The sequence below is a fragment of the Neophocaena asiaeorientalis genome, unplaced genomic scaffold (genome assembly GCF_003031525.2).
Source record: "Neophocaena asiaeorientalis asiaeorientalis breed wild unplaced genomic scaffold, Neophocaena_asiaeorientalis_V1.1 scaffold82, whole genome shotgun sequence".
In the NCBI taxonomy this organism is placed as follows: domain Eukaryota; kingdom Metazoa; phylum Chordata; class Mammalia; order Artiodactyla; family Phocoenidae; genus Neophocaena; species Neophocaena asiaeorientalis.
Window position 1 is genome coordinate 7,360,205 of NW_020173068.1, and position 22,304 is coordinate 7,382,508.

Here is a 22,304-nt window from a genome sequence, read left to right on the forward strand (position 1 = left end):
CCGCCCCCCCCCCCACAATTCTATTAATTGGCTTAAGGTAGTTTCGTTTCCCTCACCTGTACAAGCAACATATTCCCTGATATTGCTGAGTTCCCCTCAAATATTTCTCAATCATTAAGAAGATGGTAATGTTATAATAAACTACACTGGAACATTTGGGGGGCATAAAGACACTCAGATCTAACTGCAATCAAGGACACTCCCAGGAATTACAGCACCTAAAAAATTCACAACCAAATTGGATGTTGTCTCAGGAATTGATTAAAGGATCTCACTCCAAATAGCCATTTGAGCTATCTTCTATTTGAACACTTTAACAAATTTGCTTTGAACATCATTTACAACCCAAATTTCTTTTATCTAGCTTTGGCTGTGTTGGGTCTCCGTTGCTGTGCACGGGCTTTCTCTAGTTGCGGTGAGCAAGGGCTACTCTTGCACGGGTTTCTCATTGTCGTATCTTCTCTGGTGGAGCACAGGCTCTAGGGGCACAGGCTTCAGTAGTTGTGGCGCACGGGCTTAGTTGCTCTGCGGCATGTGGGATCTTCCTGGACCAGGGCTCGAACCTGTGTCCCCTGCACTGGCAGGCGGATTCGTAACCACTGTGCCACCAGGGAAGCCCTACAACCCAAATTTCATTCTTTGGTGGTGGGCAAATTTTTGCCACGTCTTAACAGATGAGATTAAATAACATCTGAAGGCACCTTTGCTGGCCCAGTTCCCTAGAAAGGAATGACAGAACAAACCTGATAGTAACTTGATCCAAGAATACATTTTTAATTACTAGGAGGTAATCTGGAAAGAAAAAAGTTGGCATTATGTATGTCACTGCCACCCAATAACACTGCTGCCTGGTGTTCAAAAATAAAGTCGAATCTTGAAATTTTTCTTCAGGTTAAATAACTGAAGCAAGTAAGGGAATTACAAACATCCCTCAAAAGGGTTGGTAGAAAACTGTGATGCCTCTAAACTCAAACTGAGTTATCTTGATATCTGAATAAACTGTAATAATTATGATTCAGCCCTAACAAATCAATACAGTAGTAACAGAAATTCAGGCAGGTGAGGAAATCAGTATTGGAAGGAGCAATTAGCAGCAACATCCCCTACTCAAAAGATTCAACCTAGACACAAAAACTTGAAGCAGAGTTCAGAGTATAAATCATGAAGGGTTGCTTCCCAAGTCAAGTTAAAGCTCAAAAATGCAGTTAAATCAATTTGGGAAACCAGTTTGAACTTACACCATTTTCTCCAGTATTTGCTTTTAAATAACAAGGCATTTTTTTCCCCCACAAGTATGTCCAGAAAACGTAGGAGAGACTTAAGGATGCCCAGGTTTGAGGCCTGGTCAAATCAGTTTGGTTTTCTTTTTGGTAAGTTCCTCAGTTTTGATATAATACCCTAAATAAGTAGTACGGTACTAAGACTGATACAGAAGAATGTAGAGGGACAACTTGAGGGCAACAGTTTCACTAAGAATTTTCCCAAAGAGGCAACTAAAAAGTCAAAGAAACTAATATTCTATTTCCAAGTTTCTGTGACTTTAAAACATTTCAAAAATGAAGATTTCTTGTGGCCTTTTTAAGAGAATTTTATTTGAGTGGTTCTTACAAAGATTGTTGCAATATGAAAGTCATTTGTTTGATAGAAATATCAAGCTGTCTTGTCAAACACACTGAAGTAACCCAAAAATATATTTCAGAGCTCACAGAGCTTAAAAAGAGCAAAGATTATATGCAACCAGACAAAACCTATTTCTGCATTTCCTATTTCTTGCTCAGACTGCTTTGCTTACCAGACTGTCACTAAACATCTTGAGGAAATGCAGGGATCATTTTGTTTGGAATCTTAGACACACCCGAACACATAATATTTACAAAGAAACTTTTACAGATACATTAATTGAAAAGATACCATCCAGAAATGTAATTTTGAAATCTCCTTTTCTTGCCAGTTGATCAGAATGCAAGATGAGATGTTAATCAAACAGCCCTTTTAGCTGTCTTGAATTTCCATAAACTATGTATTCCAGAAACCTCTGCTAAACCATTAACCAAATATCAACATTAGTGAAATGTAACTGCTGTGTAAAAAGTTAGGCTTCTGAAACATTAAAAACATCATTACATCCCTGTCTGCCTTTTTATGTTAAGCACATTTGTTCCCCTAGAGCTATTCCTATAGATCCTTAATGTAATTTTCTACATGTACATTTAAAAGGCAGAACAAGAGAACAGCTTTGTATACAGTGGGATTTGCTAGTTAGGGAGAATGAGCACACTGCATTCCTGTTAACATTTTTATTTTTTCAAGGTAACAGGAACTGTATACAAATGACAGCAGACCCTTGCCTCTTTATTTTTATCTAAATAAAAGATAACTCAAGATGAATTCTCAAGAAAGAAAAAAAGCTATGTACATAAGGGACTATATTTTCCTTCATCGTCTACTTGGAACCAGTAGTTGTGTTGCTGTCATGGAATCAGGAAAGAGGTTGTGGTAAGTTGGAAGAGGTACATACGCTGCTGTTATCATTTTACCTGTTGAAAGAAACACATATGGTCGTTTAGCTTCTTCACTTAGATTAGACCATTAAAAACAATCACTCAGAAAAAAGGTCAAACTCACCAGCAAACCACCTGCCATGCAATGCATTGACAGCAGCAATGGCTGCAGCAATTGATGGGCACTTCACATACACATTGCCCTAAAATACAACAAAAAAGGTTAAAGGTGTGATATACAACATGGATTCCAATAGGTTTATTCAAGTTACCTATAGAAAAACTGCTCTATAACTACATAATTGTTCCACTAGCTAATATATATAACCTAGAAATTTATTGAAAATACTTCATCATCCCCAAAACTGGCCTTGTTACTATCTTCTATGATGTGAGAGCTGCTGAAGAATGAAATCAAGGTGCCAGAATTTCATGGCAACCTTTGAACACTAACCAGCAACAATAATGCTACATGATGACCTGAACTATTTTAAAAGTGTCTTTACTTTGTAGGGGGTGTATTTAGTCAGTATGCTAAAGCTTCTCTCAGGAGAAAACAAAAAACCCCAACACGCTCTAAGGAAAAACAGTGATCATAATATGCCCCAAGTGTGTGAAAATTAAGACACAAGAAAGTAACAAAATACCTGAGCTGAATTTTTGTCAACATAAATATGAATAACTCCTCCATGTTTATTACATTCTTCAATCACATCATCTTTAATCTCTGTATCCCATCCAACTTCTTCTTCTCTGTAACAAAGTATTACATCTATGAGACACTACTCAAACTTATAAAATGATACACATATATTCCAATCTGTCTAAAAAATCTTAAGTGTGTTATTTTAAAAATCATTTGCTTAACATTTAAGTGGTTAATTGACATCTTTCAAAGATACTTATACCAAGTTTATCACCATTTCATAGGACCAGGAAAAGAGTATACTGGTGATACAAATAAATACTGATACAAACTTCACAGAAAACTACTAGATATAAATGGAAAACATAAAATCTACAAAGCTTTCAAATGAATTCCAATCTTACAAACACATTCAAGGGAAACAATTCATAATGTGCAGGAAAATAATTATACTAAAAGGATCAAAATTGTGGCAGTGTTTGAACTATGAAATATGTTGAAAACATGCTAAATGTTAACTTAGACAAGTTAAACATTAAAGATTTCACAGCATACCCTTTTGAACTTGACCAAAGTATATTACTTACGTTTGAGGGTTAAACATGTTAGAGAGTTGGAAACACTGTGTTGCAAGAGGTTGAACAGAGGCAGCTGCAGCTAATGCTGAAGCTAAAAAAAAAAAAAGAAAGGGAGAAATCAGTTTCATGGAAAATGCATCAGAATATCCCTATGAATAAAACAAAGCCCAATATAACCATTGGACCCACAGGGTGAAACTAGGGTAGTCAGTCACTTCACTAATTCACCATATTCAATAATGCTATCAAACATCAGAGTATGTAACAATACCCCATTTTAGCTGCCAGAAAGCTAAGGCAACTTAGTATTTGAGATAGCTGATCCTAAGCTGGGACTTTTGTTTTTAGAAGGGAAGTTAAACCTTAAATGTAGTGAAAATTCATTCAATTAGACAAATATCAATAATACAAACAAGAAAATAAAAACAAGACTGATTTCGTAGGACTGCTGGAGTTAATACCCTGAGAAGCAGGGGATGATGCAAATACAGTATTAAAATGCCAACTAAATCTATACCATGTTTTATTTCTTATGTTTCTGCCTATGAATATATAGTTACATATTTTCTTTTAAATATATAAACATTATAAAAGGATGAAGTTTTAAAAATAATATACATAAAACCATCCAAGTATTTAAGATTTAACATCTTAGGACTATAAAACCTACTACAACATCAAATTAATATTTTTAAAATGATTAGGTCTGTTCTAGCAGGAGAAAACACTAAAAAGAGTAATATGTATCTATAATAGTCATTGTTAAAAATAAAAAACTACTGGACACTAATACTTAGGAGCAAATTTAAACCAATGTTGGTTTTAAGTTTGAAGTGCATTTTCCAAGACAGTTGCTCCATTGCTTTTATGTGACTTAGAAAACATTACCAGTAGCTGTTACAGAACTCACCGTAATCATAATATTTGACCAAATTTCATTCCAATACATAACAATAATAAACAAAGCTATGGATAAAACAGTGCATTAGAAATTATGGTAATTAAAATGAACAATAACCTGAGTAAGTATAAGAAACATACCACTGAATAAAAACTAGGGCTGTGCATGAAATACATCATAAAAAAGATAGTTTCTGATAGAGTAACAAGTGCTTTTTGCTTCTTTATAGTTTACTTCAATAAACAAGTATTTGTCTTTCATAAAACTTTGTATGAAAATAAAAATGCTAAGATAACTAACGTCAAATTCTATTGAAGAAAGTTAAAGATGCAAGTGTGCTTATATTACAATAAAAAAAACGAAGCCCACTGTGTACCTTTATCATAAACAAATGGAATGAAGTATGCTTGGAAAAAACACTAGAAGGTCACTGTATGCTATGAATACTGAAAAATATTAGAAAATGTATCGTGGAAATATTCCAGCTCAACCTAGATGAATGCAGAACACAATGAATTCAGCATAGAAATATAACTAAGAGGAAAATCCACCAGTTCTACTTTTAAAAATCTGTTAGGAAAAAAAAAAAGATTGAGTACAATTGTCTCTTTTGCTGAAAAAATTAAGATACACATTTAATTCCTGACTATCAAGGAACAAGAAAAGACCTTTTTCATACAGAATCATTTACCTAAACGACTTTAAGTATATCCTGTAAGATACCAAATTACTGCAACAAAATGCTGTATTAAGTGGCAGAGATTTACTTGATAATTGAAAACTAAGAAAATAGCCTATTTTATAAATTGTTTCACAATCTCTGAAATCTGCATGCAATTTAGTTCTGGAAATCTCATTGCTTGGTACTGCTTACACAAATCACTGGAGTTAGTTTTTCCTAACCTTATATTAAGTTCACAGACTCCATGTTCTAAAAGATTTGTCTACCAAAATGACAAGTTTCATTTTCTGACATCTATATAAAATGTACAATCAGAACACAAAGATAGGCATACAAAGTTGAAAATAATTCTAAGCAAGCTATAGCAAAAAAAGCATGGACATTTATCATCTTTATTCATGTAATTGTAATGACTTGGATTAGGCCTTCTGGCTTACTGTTAATGACACTGTATGTCATTCTGACAAAACTGGGCCCAAAATACAAACTACAGTAATAATTATGATAAAATATATATACACAACTATGTCCTGCTACATTAACATCCACTTCAAAAACAAATAAAAAACTCAACTCACCTTCAGTCTGTTGGGAAAGTCTTGTTTGCAAATCTATAACAAAAGAGAATTCTACAGCTCAGTGCAGGAACAATGAAGAGCCTCAACTAACAGGGTAAATGTCAGGAAAGCATTAATAAAAGAGGACTATGGTAGCAGGGTTTATCAAAATGAACTTATAGTAAAACCTGGCAGCCAAACCTCCTTCCCCATTCCTCATTGACAAGGCTGTGGGGCCTTTTTCTTTCCTCCTATCCTAGGAAACTTATGCCTCTCTATTCCTATTCCTAGAACTCTTCCACATCTCAAAGGCATTCCACTATACTACTCTTCACATGGGAATAATGGGAAATGGGGAAAGGGAAGCACACCAGTCAGAAAAATGCATGAAAACCCTGATCTTGAGAATTCAATTCCAAGTACTTGGGATATTCAACTATTTATTGTTCTATCAGTGTCAGTAAGCATTTTAAACTTTAGAAGTTTATGGTGAAAGAGTAAATACTGCAACAGTACACGTCAAACACTTTCAATAATCTACCGATTAAGTAGTGAAAAACCCCATTCTAACCATATGTATATATTATTTAAGTTCTTTTAAGTTGTCATGTCCAGCCCAGAAGGTGGTAGTTTTATTAGGTCTGATTTCCTGGCCTATTCTGGAAATTTAATGAGGCAGGAATGAAATCTAATCAGATTTACTATATGTAGTACAAGAAAAATCTAACCATCTAGTATAGAATGGTGATTTCTACCAATATATTTTCTCATATAATCATTAAAATTCTACATGAGAAGGCCAATTAAGAGAAAGCTGCCATCAAGTGAAAGCAGCAGCAAGTGTGAAAAGTGAAGAAAATGTCACAGTATCCAAAGGTATCTTGAAGTTTAAAAATTATAGATATATGCAACATAGAAATTGTTTGAATTCAGTAACCTTATTTTCAGTAACACGTGATTCAACCGCAATACTTTATTACCATTTGGGCTTCTTGTTGAGTATACAAAATGATCATAAAACATAGGCAAAAATGAAAAGGGATCTGCAGCCCAAGTCACATGGGGATGTAAGAATACCTGGGTCCTAGGTGCTCAAAACTGGCATCCCAGGGAGTTGAAGAAATGTAACTGGTGTATACTGAAGGAACTTGAAGAACCATAGGAACATTGTCAATAAACTTTAAATTATAAAGCAATTTGTCTTTTTTTCCCTAAAATGGGGAAAAATGTATAGGTATCAGAAATCCATGCTATATTAACTGTATATAAATCAAAATTTCAAAAATGGTTCTTCAGGTCATTTGTAACAAGTTAGGAAACAAAGCATGGGTTTCATACAGATAAGAACTAACTTATCGTAGAAAAGACCCGTTAAACTTCCAGAATAAAGACATGTGGATATAGTGATAGGCCACTCTTGGTTTCAAAAAACAACTTTTAAGAACTTCGGCAACAAGGGCCTCAAATATTGACATCAACACTCAGCGATTTATCTTATTTTAACAAGGAATGTGTAAGGTTTTAACGACAGAAGAAAAATACCCAGTTATGTAAATATTTACCTTAAAATAGAGTGCTGATTATTAATTCAGTAGTAATAGCAATTTACTGGAAGTTTTAAGAAAACAGTACGAAACTTTAAAATCATCTATCAACACTAAAAAGGGGGAGTATAACAAATAGTTAACTAAATGGCTATTTTAAGCAATCCATGGACATTTAGAATTTTCAGCCTTAATATAAATTACCCAGTTAAGTGTGCCCAGGGAAGTATAGTCATTCTTCATTCATCGTAAGAGAAATAATGGCTTAGGGAAGTAATAATGTCTAACACTGAAAAACTATAGGCGAAGATATTGTTTACAAACCAAATCAACATATTTGATACAGCAGCCAGGATATAACAGAAGATTGTTTAGAAATGAATCATATGTATTTGTATTAAATCCCTAAAGGCACCAGCCTCTAGTGAAATATCTAGAATATGGTAAACACTCTAGCATTTTTCTAAATTATTGAAAAAATGACCTGAACAATGGGAAGCAATACACGGATACAGTTTTCAGGTAAAATAGTAACTGTCAAGCCAGAGACTAGGATAAATTTCTGAAGTGATGGGTTTCCTTTAGTATCTTTAATTACAGTATGTGACATTCTATGACTACGTGTTCACTGCAAAGAAATTAAATGTCTAATACTTGTTTAAATCAAAACAATAATTTATTCATAAACACAGAAATGCATTAATAGTTATAACTGTCCTTCTCATATGAATACACTAACATGATTGTCAGTAATTTTAAAAAACTACCCATCAGATTTCAAAATATATCAGTTTGAAAGGAAGCACAAGACCCTAAAGTACTCACAAACTTTCGAATATTCACTAAAAAAGGAAAACACAGAAGTGCCCCCTATAAAGAATGATGCAGATGCAGAAACGATCCTATTAATGGCTTTTCAATTGAAAAGGAAATCATGAAGCAACCACACAGAACTTTTTATATATTCAGATACAGTACCATGATCTTATATTGCCATACTTTCTTGGGTTAGTGTTTCTTGTCATCTAAAGTACAAACTACAAACGGTTGTTCTCAGATATTCTAAAGCAAGACTTGAACATCTCAAAATTTAATACTATCCTAGCTCATAGATTTGGGTTAATTTCAAGTACCTGAGCCACAAAAGAGAAGAAAACAATGTGATTCATAAACTAAACCCATTGTTACATAATTGTAAGAAACTATCAATTCTCTCCCTCTTTTCCTCACCTCTCCAGGCACTTCATTCTATAACTCAAAATCTCAAAATACAGTTGACCTTTGAACAACTTGGGGATTAGGGACACCAACCATCTGAGCAGTTGAAAACCCATATGTAACTTATAGTAGACCCTCTATATCCTTAGTCCTTCCAAATTCATGGATTTAACATGTGGTATTTACAACTGAAAAAAATCCATGTTTAAGTAAACCCTTGCAGTTCAAACGCATGTTGTTCAAGGATCAACTGTAGTATGTTCTAATTAGGAAAGCAGTATTCTCTGCACTCTTTAACACTGTAATTATTTTAAATAAAGCTTGATTCAAAGGCCTCTGGTAGCTTTCCAAACAAAAACATTACAAAAACTATTTTTCCTTTGAAACAATATAAACTTTTTGGTCTTCAATAAAAGTGACACATTTAAAAAGACTTAACTTACGGGGACCCCTGGTGGTCCAATGATAAAAGAATTCGCCTTATAGTGCAGGGGACACGGGTTAGATCCCTAGTCAGGGAACTAAGATCCCACATGCCACGTGGCAACTAAGCCCACGCGCCTCAACTACTGAGCTCGCATGCTGCAAGCTACAGAGCCCACACACCCTGACACCTGCACACCACAACTAGAGAGAAAACCCGCATGCCACAACTAGAGAGGAGCCCACGTGCTGCAACAAAAGATCCCGTATGTCGCAACTAAGACATGATGCAGCCAAAAAATCAATCAATCAATCAATCAAAACAAACCCAAAATACAACAGCAATTTCAACTAAAAATTGGTATGCAGGGTTCAAAAATTATTATGAGTGGATAATTATGTCCTGTATCACCACTTCCTTATATGAACTCTTGAAATCTGTAAGTTAAAAGTACTTGATGAATTGAATTCTCAGTAAGTCCTTTTAAATGCAAAAATTTGGAAAATTTTCGAATTAGGTGAAAAAACAATGATTTCAAATAGAAAAGATTCAATTCCTACCTGCCACAGCACCAAATGCCAGAGAGCCACTCATTTGCAAAGCCTGCTGTGCTGCTGGTGGGATCTGCAAGCCTGTACCTGTAAAAGAATAGGTCTTAACGTCCCTGCTTTAAGAGTGGGAAAATCCTAGTTTTCTGGTTGCTTACTTAATACGAAAGTCACTTCATTAAAACAAATTACAGTGGTCTTTGGTAACAGGGCAGGTGAGATTATTTCCAGGATCTCCTCGGATATCAAAATCCACAAATGCTCAAGTCCCTCATATAAAGTGGCGTGATAAAGTCTGCCCTCCGTACTCAGATGCAGAACTCACAGATATGGGAGGCCAACAGTACAGGCAGGACGTAGTATTAAGCACTGCAACTCAATTTATTCTGAAGTATGAGGATATAATAGAAAGCAAAAGAAATCCTGTAACATATGCTGTGGTACTCAAAAAGCACCATCATAAAGTAGATTCCATTATAATTAAGGCAATGAATTTCACCTATGAAACCGCATGTGCCACCCAAGGATAACAGTCAACCCAAAAATAAGAAAAAATAATTTTCCATTTATTTGTCTGCATGGTTACCTTTCTCATTACGGTATCAACAAATCATTCACAACACTAGAATAAACTTACCCTCTGCGAGCCTAGCCATTAACTGGAGACGACCAGTTGTTCCCAAGTCAATTCCAGTCCTTTCCAGTTCATCACTGTCCAAAAATGAGCTAGCACTGGAAGCATCAGTACGTTCAGTAACATGACCAACTTTCATCGGCCTTCCTGCTAGCTCAAATCCATTAAGTTGTTCCAAAGCTTTCTTGGCACATTCTGAATCAGAAAACTATACAATTGAGAGGGGGATAAAAAGTCCAGCAATTATTTACATATGCAAGGTAAAGAAACCCTTACTTATTAAAGCTAGTATATTCAATATTTACATCTGCAAGGATGATAAAGTAACAAGTTCAAGCTATAAGTAATATAACCTAAATTATCAGACCACCAAAGTTTACACATATTAGATTTATTAATGTGGTGGTTTAAAGGGCAAGACATTATCAAGTAATGACACCTGTCTTTGGGAATAAAGAATCTCAGTAACAAAATGTGAAAAGTAGTTTTTCAAACATCAAAACCCTTTTTAATATGCTGGAATAAATTAAAATGTTGCTTCTTTTCTCTCTTAAAAGTACACTATTCAGGAAAATTAAAAGTTCAACTCAGGTTTTTAATACAAAACTTAATTTTTAATACAAAATTCTGAGTCATTGTTTTATTGCCAGTTAAGTAAGTATTAGTCTTAATTTCAGGATGCAGACACAATAAAACTTTAATTCACACAATCTGGTTTTAATATAATGGAAGAACGGGCTATATTCTAATTCCACAGCATCATCTTTCATCAGAATGTTGAATTGTTTAAAAATAATTTTTTTCATTATTGAGATGGGAACAATTACAGATAGTAGTTACAAAATATAAAAACATTTACACACACAACAGAACCATGTAGATTTACATGATCTTGCTTTAAAAAATATATTTCTTTATTTATTTGACTGCACCAAGCCTCAGTTGTGGTAGGTGGGATCTTCGTTGCCACATGCAGGAGCTTGGTTGTAGTATGCGAACCCTTAGTTGTGGCATGTGGGGTCTAGTTCCCTGACCAGGGATCAAACCCCGGGGCCCCTGCATTGGGAGCTCGGAGTCTTAGCCACTGGACCACCAGGAAAGTCCCTACATAATCTAGCTTTGCATACAAATCAGTAAGTCATAGGAAATAGTTCATACTTGATTTATGTTAAAAAATTAAAATGCTTTGCAAAATGTCTTCATTGTTTACATGACATTTAGTAGTATTCTAGTGAAAATATGGCCAGTGAGCAAATATTCAAGCACTAAATCTAGCACATAGAACACTAAATACTTTAGACAGTAGTAGGAGGAAATATTTGTAAGTTGCATGTAAAATCCCTTGAACACCTTTTTTTGGGGGGAGGGGGAGATCATGCTAATGTTACTAGTAACAAATTAGCATGTTGGTGTTTTATAACTTTTTTCTTTTCACCAACACACACTGAGATAGATAAAATCCCACTGAACAGTGGAACGTATTATCACTACAGAAAAGGTTTCAGTTTTATTTAAATTTGGTTATAAGACACAATTGTTATTTCTTGATAAAATCTGGGATCTCTGTATTTTTAAAATTTTTTGTGTATAATGGCAGCAGTGGTGACAACTATCTGTATTTTAAACTAAAAATGTGTTTCCAGCACTTTCCAAGGTTAAAAAATAATTTGAAAAACTGTTCTCATGTAATTGGATTGCATCATGAACATTAATATATAAACAGTTTACTTTTAAAAGGGCACCTCCATTCACAATTATTCCAAGCTGCCACTTCATACCCTATTCAGGCACTGGGCTTCAACGGTCAGCTACAAGCACTTTTAATAAGGCAATCCTGGTCATGGTTGTCCGACGTGTCCATATAAAAAGTAAGAGAATTCCAAGAGACCTTTATGCAACTAACATCCTGTGTCACAAAAGAGACTGAAGAAATCCTAAAGGAGTGAATGACTTCAATTACATGAACAGTTGGCTAACCAAACTGACCATAAACAGAATGATAGCAAACTGCTTTAAGTTTCACATTTGGTGGACACCTTTAGCTACTAAGAATTGGCTACTAACAGCAAAATAAGTTAAACCACTTGAAAATATTAACCTTACCTCCTTCCCCACTATCAATAACCAATAAAGCTTTACACTACGCTATTCAAATCAAAAACTTTTAAGTCATGTTAATCATGGTTAATTGCTTACCGTAATAAATCCATACCCCTTGGATCGACCTGTTTCACTATCCATCATGAGCTGGATACTTTCAATCTAAAAATGAAAACCACAATTATTATTTATATAAATGAAAAAGGGGAGGCAAAAGTATTTTACCCCTTGAAACATGATTTTAAAATGGCTCCCCCTAAAACATAACAGAAGACATATCACAATCCCTCATACCCAAAAAATCTTCTTTCTAGAGGCTGAGGAACTTCCTAAACACGAAGTTATGCACTGGGGAGTCTTTTGCATCAAAACCCACTAAAAATTTGAAATCCTTTGCAGAATACAATGTTAAAAACGAAATCAACCTTTTTTCTTCCCCTTTGCTAAAATACACCTAATGTTAATTCTCAATTATGCCAGACACAATAAATTGCCTGAAATGTTGGAATAACTAAAAACAACAATGGGATGTGGCTGATGGTTGCACAACACTATGAATATGCTACAAAACAATGATTGTTCACCTTAACTGAGGGAACTGTTTTACATCACAATATCCCAACAAACTCGGTCATACAAGGGAAGCATGAACAATTAAAAAACAGCACCCACATATTATATTTCGTGTTCTGGTTGTTTCAGGAACGTATTCATTTTGTAATGACTGACCAACTCATACAATTATGATTTGTGCCACCATTAATATGTGTATATTTCCAATAAATATAAAGCACCCACAAAATTCAACACCCCAACTTTATCATTATTGACACATAAAAGTTTAACAAAGGGGTTGAGTGGGGTAGTGAAAGAAAACAACGAAATGTATATCCAAGGGCCATAAAGATTAAGTAGTGGACAAGGTACGACAGGAACCAAGATTTTTATTCATGGCCACACAATGAATTTTTTAAACCAGAGCACAGCCTACTAGTAACATTTATTCTAACATCTCTTCTAAAATGAGGAGAATTAGACTTACCCTGGTGATTCTTTTGGAAAAAATGCATAAAAATATCAAGTTACTATGTTGTGTACCAGGAACTATTAGTGTTGCAATTCAATTGTACTTCAAAAACAGATTCATGGAAAAAAAGATCAGATTTGTGGCTAACAAAGAGGTGAGGGGTCGGGGGTAGAGGGCGGAGGGAAGAGTTAGATGAAAGTAGTCTAAAGGTACAAACTTCCAGTTATAAATCAGTACTAGGGATGTAATGTATTATTACACTGCTGTATACCATAAATTAAGGCTCAAGAGTAAATCCTAAACGTTCTCGTCACAAAGGAAAAAAATGTGTTATCTATTTCTTTATAATGTATCTGTATGAGATGACAGATGTTCACTAAACCTATTGTAATAATTTCATGATGCATGTAAGTTTAATCACTATGTTGTACACCTTAAGCTTAGACAATGCTGTGTCAATTTTATCTCAATTAAAAAAAAAAAAAAGGAAAACCTTTTCCTCAGCTTCCCCTAAGGTGCTTGGTCCTTCCGAGGAAGCTAAGGCCGCGTTGGGGTGAGGCCCTCACTTCATCCGGCAACTAGCACCGTGCCCGGCAGACCCTGCCTAGCCCTCGCCTGCACCGTCTCAGAGCTCGCCTGCATCTACTCGGCCCTCATCCTACACAACGATGAGGTGACAGTCACGGAGGTTAAGATCAATGCCCTCATTAAAGCAGCCGGTGTAAATATTGAACCTTTCTGGCCAGGCTTGTTTGCAAAGGCTTTGGCCAATGTCAACATCGGGAGCCTCATCTGCAATGTGGGGGCAGGTGGACCTGCCCCAGCAGCTGGTGCTACACCAGCAGGAGGTCCTGTCCCCTCCACCACTGCTGCCCCAGCTGAGGAGAAGAAAGTGGAAGCAAAGAAAGAGAAATCTGAAGAGTCTGATGATGAGATGAGCTTTGGTCCTTTTGACTAAACCTCTTTAGTAGCACGTTCAATAAAAAGCTGAGTTCTTTAAAAAAAAAAAAAAGAGGACTAAATGGGCATAAATAGTCTAATTCTAATTCCTTACATATTAAGTACAGAGAAGCTTATATACCCTTAAATTTTCAGTAAGAAATACTATCCTAAGAAACAAACCAAGAAAAAAAAAATCTCTTGCTCCAATGCATAGTGCATTTTATCATTCAGGTCGATTTTTTAATAACTGAAGCTAATACTATGCATTGCACTGTAGCATTACAAATGTTGACAGATTCTGTCTTCAAATGCTATCTTCAGGGAAACTATCTTGATCTAAGTTGTCTCAAAAACTTTATAGAACCACTCCAATCCTAACATTAATCTCTTAGAAACATGACAAAGTAAATAAATTATTGTGCAGTTACATTTGTTTCAAGATTTAGGATCCACTAAAAAACTTGGGACTTACCCTTCCAAAAGGCTCAAAGATCCCCCGAAGCATATCTTCAGTTATGTTAAAATGTAACGAGCCCACATAGAGCCTCATAGGTCCAGCACTTCCCTTCTGTAGATTGTTTGCCATTGCTGCAGCTCTGTTTTTTTCTGCCTACAAGTTAGTTAAGACAACACATAAGGCACATCACACATCCACTTAAGAATGAATAAATACCATTTTGAGCAGAGTAGCAAATCCCACTCATACCTTAGGTTTGCTTAATGACAACTGATATCAAATTATGCTAAGTGTAAGTCATACATAAAAGAATATTGGGGACTTCCCTGGTGGCACAGTGGTTAAGAATATGCTTGCCAATGCAGGGGACACGGGTCCAGGAAGATCCCACATGTCACAGAGCAGCTAAGCCCATGCGCCACAACTACTGAGCCCATGTGCCACAACTACTGAAGCCGGAGCACCTAGAGCCTGTGCTCCGCAACAAGAGAACCCACTGCAATGAGAAGCCCGCGCACCACAACCAAGAGTAGCCTCTACTCACTGCAACTAGAGAAAGCCTGCACACAGCAACAAAGACCCAATGTAGCCAAAATTAAATAATAAAATATTTTTTAAAATTTAAAAAAACCCTACATTATGCCAGTCTACAGCAGCATCCTGGTAACAGATATGCCAAATGTGGAAATACAAGATTATCTCCTGGAAGTGTTAAATACACTCATTATTCATGTGCTCTCAATATCACTGTTACTCAACGTACAGTACACCAACTGGCTGTCCATCTTAAAAGGACTAACATAAATATAAATCAAACCAAGTAAACCATTCAGTTCAGCAGTCATTTTTTCCCATACCAAGTACTTCTCAAAGCAAACAGTTCTCAATTTATATTCTAACACAAACTCCTTTAACAAACTGGGGCATAATAGGAGGTTAAAGTTAAATGAATTCAAAATCTCATTTATCAATGTGATTCTTCTGAGCCCTTTGCCAGGCCAACGTACACACTATTAGGTTTGTCCTCCATCATGGGAAATGAATTGAGCAATGATTCCCCCCAGCCTGCTTCCTAACAATTCTTTTCTTACTGTGACATATAATCAAATGATAAGTACCCAATATTACATACTGCTAAAACACTATGTAGGACCTACCATCGTCTTTTAGAAATGGAAGGTAGTAATCTGACCACAGTTACAGCTTAACAGTGAAACTGGAATTTCACTTAAGATCTGGTTACAAATTTTGTGCCTAACTACAAAATGATGTAAAAGCTTGATGAGTAACCAGATTTTCCAGGAGTTATGAGGTGTATTTGTTTCAGGGGTTTGAAAAGGAACGAACATAACAACTGTTACTTTGTATCGCTCAAAAAATATTCTTTAAATCCTCAGGAATTCCTTGGCAGTCCAGTGGTTAGAACTCGGCACTTTTGCCACTGCCATGGCCCGGTTCAACCCCTTGTGGGGGAACTAAGATCCCACAAGCCGCTCGGCAAGGCCAAAAATAAATTCTTTAAATCCTATATTCTCCATTTAAAAAATCTAAGTTATCAGGTAGTCACAGAAATCAACTTGCTTCTTAGTACAAAAAGGTACTGATGAAAAATCAAAAAAATACTTTCACGTTAATATAATCAATAAAGGGGCTTCCCTGGTGGCGCAGTGGTTGAGAGCCAATGCAGGGGACACAGGTTCGTGCCCCGGTCCAGGAAGATCCCACATGCCGCGGAGCGGCTGGGCCCATGAGCCATGGCCGCTGAGCCTGCGCGTCTGGAGCCTGTGCTCCGCAACCGGAGAGGCCACAACAGTGAGAGGCCCGCGTACCACAAAAAAAAAAAAAAAAAAAAAAATATATATATATATACTCAGTAGAATGATATATCCCAATTTTTCCATACCTAAATGAACTAAAATATTAACACTAATTTCATTTTTACAAAGGCAACACTCATTTATTGTGGAGCATCAGCAAATTAAATCATAATTTGGATTATCTTAAAAAACATTCTCCAAATTAGTCTGAAACATCTTACTTTCAAGAAATGCTAGAACAGCTAGCTGTTCAAACTATTCTTAACATTATATAAAATCTTTCGCAAGTATGTATTTTAAAACAGTGAAAATATTAAATTTACTAAAAATGTCAAAACCATTCCATTTAAAAGATGGAAGGGGAAAACATGTTCTTAGATGCTTCTATCCCCAAATAAGAAGTCATCACAAATCAGTAAAATTCTAGAACAAGTTCCCAAGTCTTTTCCATGAAATAGGTATTTACAACTTACATTAAAATGGAACAGGATGTTATTAAGAATACACAATTATCAAAGAAATCAGGGCAAATTTTTTTTTAAAAAGCTACCCTGAGAACATCTGACTTATGGTAGGAAGTGGTGATTGTGTAAGGCTCAAGGCGTTACAACACAACTCTAAGAAACAAGTTTCTAACACTACCAATGATCAAATTCTTAACCAAGAAAAAAGTTACCTGTGACGCTTGTACTATGATTGGCACTCCTAAAACCCGCTGGCCAGTTAATCCTATTGCTAGAGGCACTGAGCTAACATCGACAAATTCCACATAAGCAATTCCTTTGGAACGTCTTGAATTTCTATCAGAAATCATCCTCACATCTCGAACCTAAAAAGAAAACACACACTTTAGGTTCTGTTTGTGCAACCATTCACAGTAAGTATAATAATTTCAAAAGATAAGAGGCATATTAATGATATTGCAAAGCAAGCCATTAAAAATATTTTTTTAAATAGGTAAATTTGTAGGCCCAATTCATTTATCAACATACATCAATTCCAACACTATTAACTTCCAAGTGAGGCAAAAAGAAATGGTATCAAAAATAAATTCCCTGGACTTCATCCAGTTGCTAAGATTCTCCACTTCCAATGCAGGGGGCCGGGTTAGATCCCTGGTCAGGGAACTAGATCCCACATGCCACAACTAAGAGTTTGCATGCCGCAATTAAGACCCGATGCAGCCAAATAAATAAATATTAAAAAAAAATTCCCTAATTCCACCAAACAAAAAAATGTATTTAGATGTTTTCTAATTTTATCTGTCACACTGACAATTGCTAAAATGTTGTTTGCAGTTTCTACTTAAATTAGCTCTGTAAATAGGCTTAGATTACCTTTCCTACTGTGGAGAAAAACTCTTCCAAATCCCTTGGCCGAATTCTTGCTGCCAGCTGCATGCAGAAAACGGTCCTTGCATCTCTTTCCTCAGGAGTCAGATTATCAATAGGCTCTCTAACAGGGGTAAAGAATATAGAATTAACTTTATAACTTATTCTTTTAAAATAACTCTTAATGCACATTTTCAGTGAACAGAATAAACTTTCCTGAAACCAGTTTGTCACTACTCCCAAGCCCATTTTAACTATGATGTATATAAAATGTCCATAAAATAATTCAGTGTGACTCAATGCCTTCAATATGATGATAATTTCTAAATGTTTCTTCTGATAGTATCTTACATTATCAGGACCAAAGTCCACTGGCCTCTCAATCTTACAAATGGTATTCTCTCCAGGATAATAAAGGGCCAATCAGAAACCTGAGAGTTTAATGACAGTCACAAGTAATAACCCCTGAGTCCACACTAATGTCGGACTGATCCAAATTAGTAGAAAGGATGTTTCCCCAAAGGGAAATCATAAAATAAAATTAAGTTTCATAATCACAAATGACAAACTTGAGAGTAAAGAAAACTATTTGACTCTAAGAATTTTTTTTCACAAACTGAGAGAGATACATGGAATACTGAGGCAGCTGTTTATCAGAATTAGATCAGTCTTACTAAGACTCTACAAATTCAATACCCGAAAAAATACTTGATGGTTATAGAATACAGAGACAGGAACAATTAGCAAGTCAGAAATGAAAAGCAAGAGATTATCTAGCCAAATAACAATAGTGGGATTTAATCTACTCATGTTTACAAATAGATGGTGTACACTTCTAAATTTACCGAGGAAACTAAAAGTGCCCAAATATGTGAGAAAAATAAAAGAGCAGAAGAGATAAATTTAACTTAATGAACGTCAAGGAAAAATAACATTGTCTACTGACATTATTATAAATAATTCTACTAAGATTAAGGTTCTAAGTAAATCCTTAAAAATGTAAGCATAAACATGCTCTTTCTTAACCATGTTCTGGACATTCTCCGGAAGAACTTTACAAAACTCACGTTACATCCCCTTGAGAAATCTGCAAGTAATTTTAAACCTATTACCGTAAAACAGCGGTACAAAGCTGACTATATCCAAAGAATGAGAACTAAACGGGAGTTTTCCCATGAAAGAAAACTAAATATTAAACAAAAACTCAGTATCTGTTACAAAGAGCGCCTTTAAGAACATTAAGGCTATCACTAAACCCTAGGGTTAGAATACGTCAAACAAGAAGATAGACTCAAAAGTTAAAAGGTACCTTTTAAGGGAAGCCAGAACATCAGTAAAAAAACAATGCTATCGTGTTAACAAAACATTCCTTGAACCAAAATGGTAGACTGGATAGATCAGGCTTATCTTTTTTTAAGAGGAAAATACCTCACAGAAACACTCAAGAACATAATATTACTACTTGAAATCAAGTCAACTCAGTTACAATTTTGGAAATTAAATACTTTTCTCAAGTAATGGAGCCAAATGACAAAACTCATGACTATTTCAACTATTTTCCCACAAGAAGTTATTTCAATAACTTAAAATTTATTAACTCCAAAGGTGAGTCAAGGCTAAAGTTTTCTACAGCTACCATTAAAAAGTTTTAGACACACTGCCAACACATGAAAGAATGCTCAACATCATTAATCATTAGAGAAATGCAAATCAAAACTACAATGAGATTATCACCTCACACCGGTCAGAATGGCCATCATCAAAAAATCTAGAAACAATAAATGCTGGAGAGGGTGTGGAGAAAAGGGAACACTCTTGCACTGCTGGTGGGAACGTAAATTGATACAGCCACTATGAAAAACATTATGGAGGTTCCTTAAAAAACTACAAATATTAACTACCATACGACCCAACAATCCCACTACTGGGCATATACCTTAAGAAAACCGTAATTCAAAAAGAGTCATGTACCACAATGTTCATTGCAGCTCTATTTACAACAGCCAGGAGATGGAAGCAACCTAAGTGTCCATCATCGGATTAACAGATAAAGAAGATGTGGCACATATATACAGTAGAATATACTCAGCCATAAAAAGAAATGAAATTGAGTTATTTGTAGTGAGGTGGATGGACCTAGAGTCTGTCATAAAGAATGAAGTCAGAATAAGAAAAACAAATACCGTATGCTAACACATATATATGGAACCTAAGGGGAAAAAAATGGTCATGAAGAACCTAGGGGCAGGACGGGAATAAAGACACAGACCTACTAGAGAATGGATTTGAGGACATGGGGAGGGGGAAGGGTAAGCTGTGACAAAGTGAGAGAGTGGCATGGACATATATACACTACCAAACATAAAATAGCTAGCTAGTGGGAGGCAGCTGCGTGGCACAGGGAGATCAGCCCGGTGCTTTGTGACCACACAGAGGGGTGGGATAGGGAGGGTGGGAGACGCAAGAGGAAAGAGATATGGGAACGTATGTATATGCGTAACTGATTCACTTTGTTATAAAGCAGAAACTAACACCACTGTAAAGCAATTATACTCCAATAAAGATGTTAAAAAAATTTTTTTTAGCTACTATAAAAGGAAAATAAAAGCACATGTAACATCTACACGTTAAAGTGGGAATTTCTGCTCTGTTCTTCTCACATGCAAGTTATTGAAAACTTAGAAATTCACATTAATAATACTAGAATTGGGGGCTTCCCTCGTGGCGCAGTGGTTGAGAGTCCGCCTGCCGATGCAGGGGACACGGGTTCGTGCCCCGGTCCGGGAAGATCCCACATGCCGCAGAGCAACTAAGCCTGTGCGCCACAACTACTGAGCCTGCGCTCTAGAGCCCGTGAGCCACAACTACTGAAGCCCTCACGCCTAGAGGCCGTGCTCCGCAACGAGAGGCCTCCGTGATGAGAAGCCCATGCACCACAACGAAGAGTAGCCCCCGCTTGCCCCCACAAGAGAAAGCCCGCGTGCAGCAATGAAGACCCAACTCAGCCAAAAATAAATAAATAAATAAATCTTTTAAAAATTAATAATACTAGAACTGCAAAATTAATCAAGATTTAATATGATCCAAATTACTATTTGTCATTAAATTTAGCAGTAGCATAAGTTGTAAAAACTTTATAAAAGCTAAAAGTACAAAACAAAAGAAATAGGGACAACAGTTACCTCACTGGGCTCTTGTCTTTTCTGAATGGACTTTTGCTTCGGGAGCGTCGCCTGCTGCAAGTTAAAAAGTTTCAAAAGTTACCCAAACAAGTACACCACGTTAGTTCCTTGAAAAACAATTTAAACAATTCAGAAGTATGTTTAAAAACCTTAATTTGATGCTATGAGGCAACCCAATCTTTCCTCGGATGGCACTGTTAAATTTTGGTCCGGAGCTAAAAAGGAAACACAAAATTACACTAGTTACAGGGTTAGGGTCTTGCTAAGATCGCGTTCATGCGCTCTCCAGCAAGTTTAACATTGTTTAGGCTGCTTGTTTTCCACCTCAATTATGAAGAGGAAATAAAGAGACTTTTTCTTCTCTTAACTCTATCCCAGGCAAACTGCTCTTACAGTTATCCATCCTGGACCACTGAGAGGTGCCAAGACCAAAGGTTACAGCCTCAAGATTTTTAATATTCTGAAAATGCTCAATTTTCAGTCTAGTTCTCTTTAACTACATATTTATGAATACGTTCCTGAGATTTAGGGGGAAAAAAAAAGACACAAAGTGAAAATTATCCTGAACTTCCCTCACACCAGGACTAACTATAATTAACAGTCTGGTGTGCATCTTTGCAGATCCTTCCTAAGGAATATACATGTGCTCATATATACATACATATACAATATTCATGTATGTCTTCTTGTTTGAGGAACTCTTTTTTTATTTTTATTTTTCAGGCCACACTGCATGGCTTGTGGGATCTTAGTTCCTCAACCAGGGACTGAACCCAGGCCCCAGGCAGTGAAAACGCAGAGTCCTAACCAGGGAATTCCCTTGAGGAGTTTCTTTTAAAATATAAAGGAACTAATTCTTTCCATAATCATGGAACTCCAACTTTTTCATTTAACAGTAAGTCTCCAAGACTGCATATAAGCATATGTAGCATGTCACACACCTCAGTTCTTTTCGACAAAATAGTCCATGGTAAAGATGTGAAGGAAGTTCATCAATCCCTCAGGAAAATTCTTTTTTCGGGACTTGACATATTAAAGGAGTATTTTCGAAAAAGATCACAAAAGTAACTTTTTAAAAAGCTTTATTCTGTAGTCTACAATATTCTAAAATGGCCCAGTAGTTTATGGCCCTTTTATTTTGAACGACCAAACTAAGTTAAAAGGTCAGATCAGATGTCCCTTAGTGCTCATCCTGCTATCCTTTACCAGATGGGT

At 35.9% G+C, this 22,304-nt stretch overlaps 1 protein-coding gene and 1 pseudogene across 4 annotated transcripts in view; one reads left to right on the forward strand and one right to left on the reverse strand.

Moving 5' to 3' along the window:
• Positions 1 to 1,572: 1,572 nt before the first annotated feature.
• The window catches only part of RBM39 (RNA binding motif protein 39), a 30,116-nt gene continuing 9,384 nt past the window's right edge, over positions 1,573 to 22,304 (reverse strand). The window contains exons 5-17 of one of the 4 annotated variants that reach the window (XM_024743282.1): positions 21,239 to 21,304; positions 21,090 to 21,143; positions 17,914 to 18,031; positions 17,253 to 17,405; positions 14,775 to 14,912; positions 12,430 to 12,495; positions 10,237 to 10,441; positions 9,612 to 9,689; positions 5,887 to 5,919; positions 3,735 to 3,816; positions 3,149 to 3,254; positions 2,626 to 2,704; positions 1,573 to 2,537 (exon numbers count right to left, since the gene is read on the reverse strand). In XM_024743282.1, coding sequence (XP_024599050.1) covers positions 2,437 to 2,537; positions 2,626 to 2,704; positions 3,149 to 3,254; positions 3,735 to 3,816; positions 5,887 to 5,919; positions 9,612 to 9,689; positions 10,237 to 10,441; positions 12,430 to 12,495; positions 14,775 to 14,912; positions 17,253 to 17,405; positions 17,914 to 18,031; positions 21,090 to 21,143; positions 21,239 to 21,304 — 1,279 coding nt within the window. In that variant the 3' untranslated portion in view covers positions 1,573 to 2,436. Of the gene's footprint in view, positions 2,538 to 2,625; positions 2,705 to 3,148; positions 3,255 to 3,734; positions 3,817 to 5,886; positions 5,938 to 9,611; positions 9,690 to 10,236; positions 10,442 to 12,429; positions 12,496 to 14,774; positions 14,913 to 17,252; positions 17,406 to 17,913; positions 18,032 to 21,089; positions 21,144 to 21,238; positions 21,305 to 22,304 lie in introns of all 4 variants that reach the window. The other 3 variants (XM_024743281.1, XM_024743284.1, XM_024743283.1) reach the window with 3 other exon arrangements.
• Positions 13,421 to 14,358, forward strand: LOC112398463 (60S acidic ribosomal protein P1 pseudogene; annotated as a pseudogene).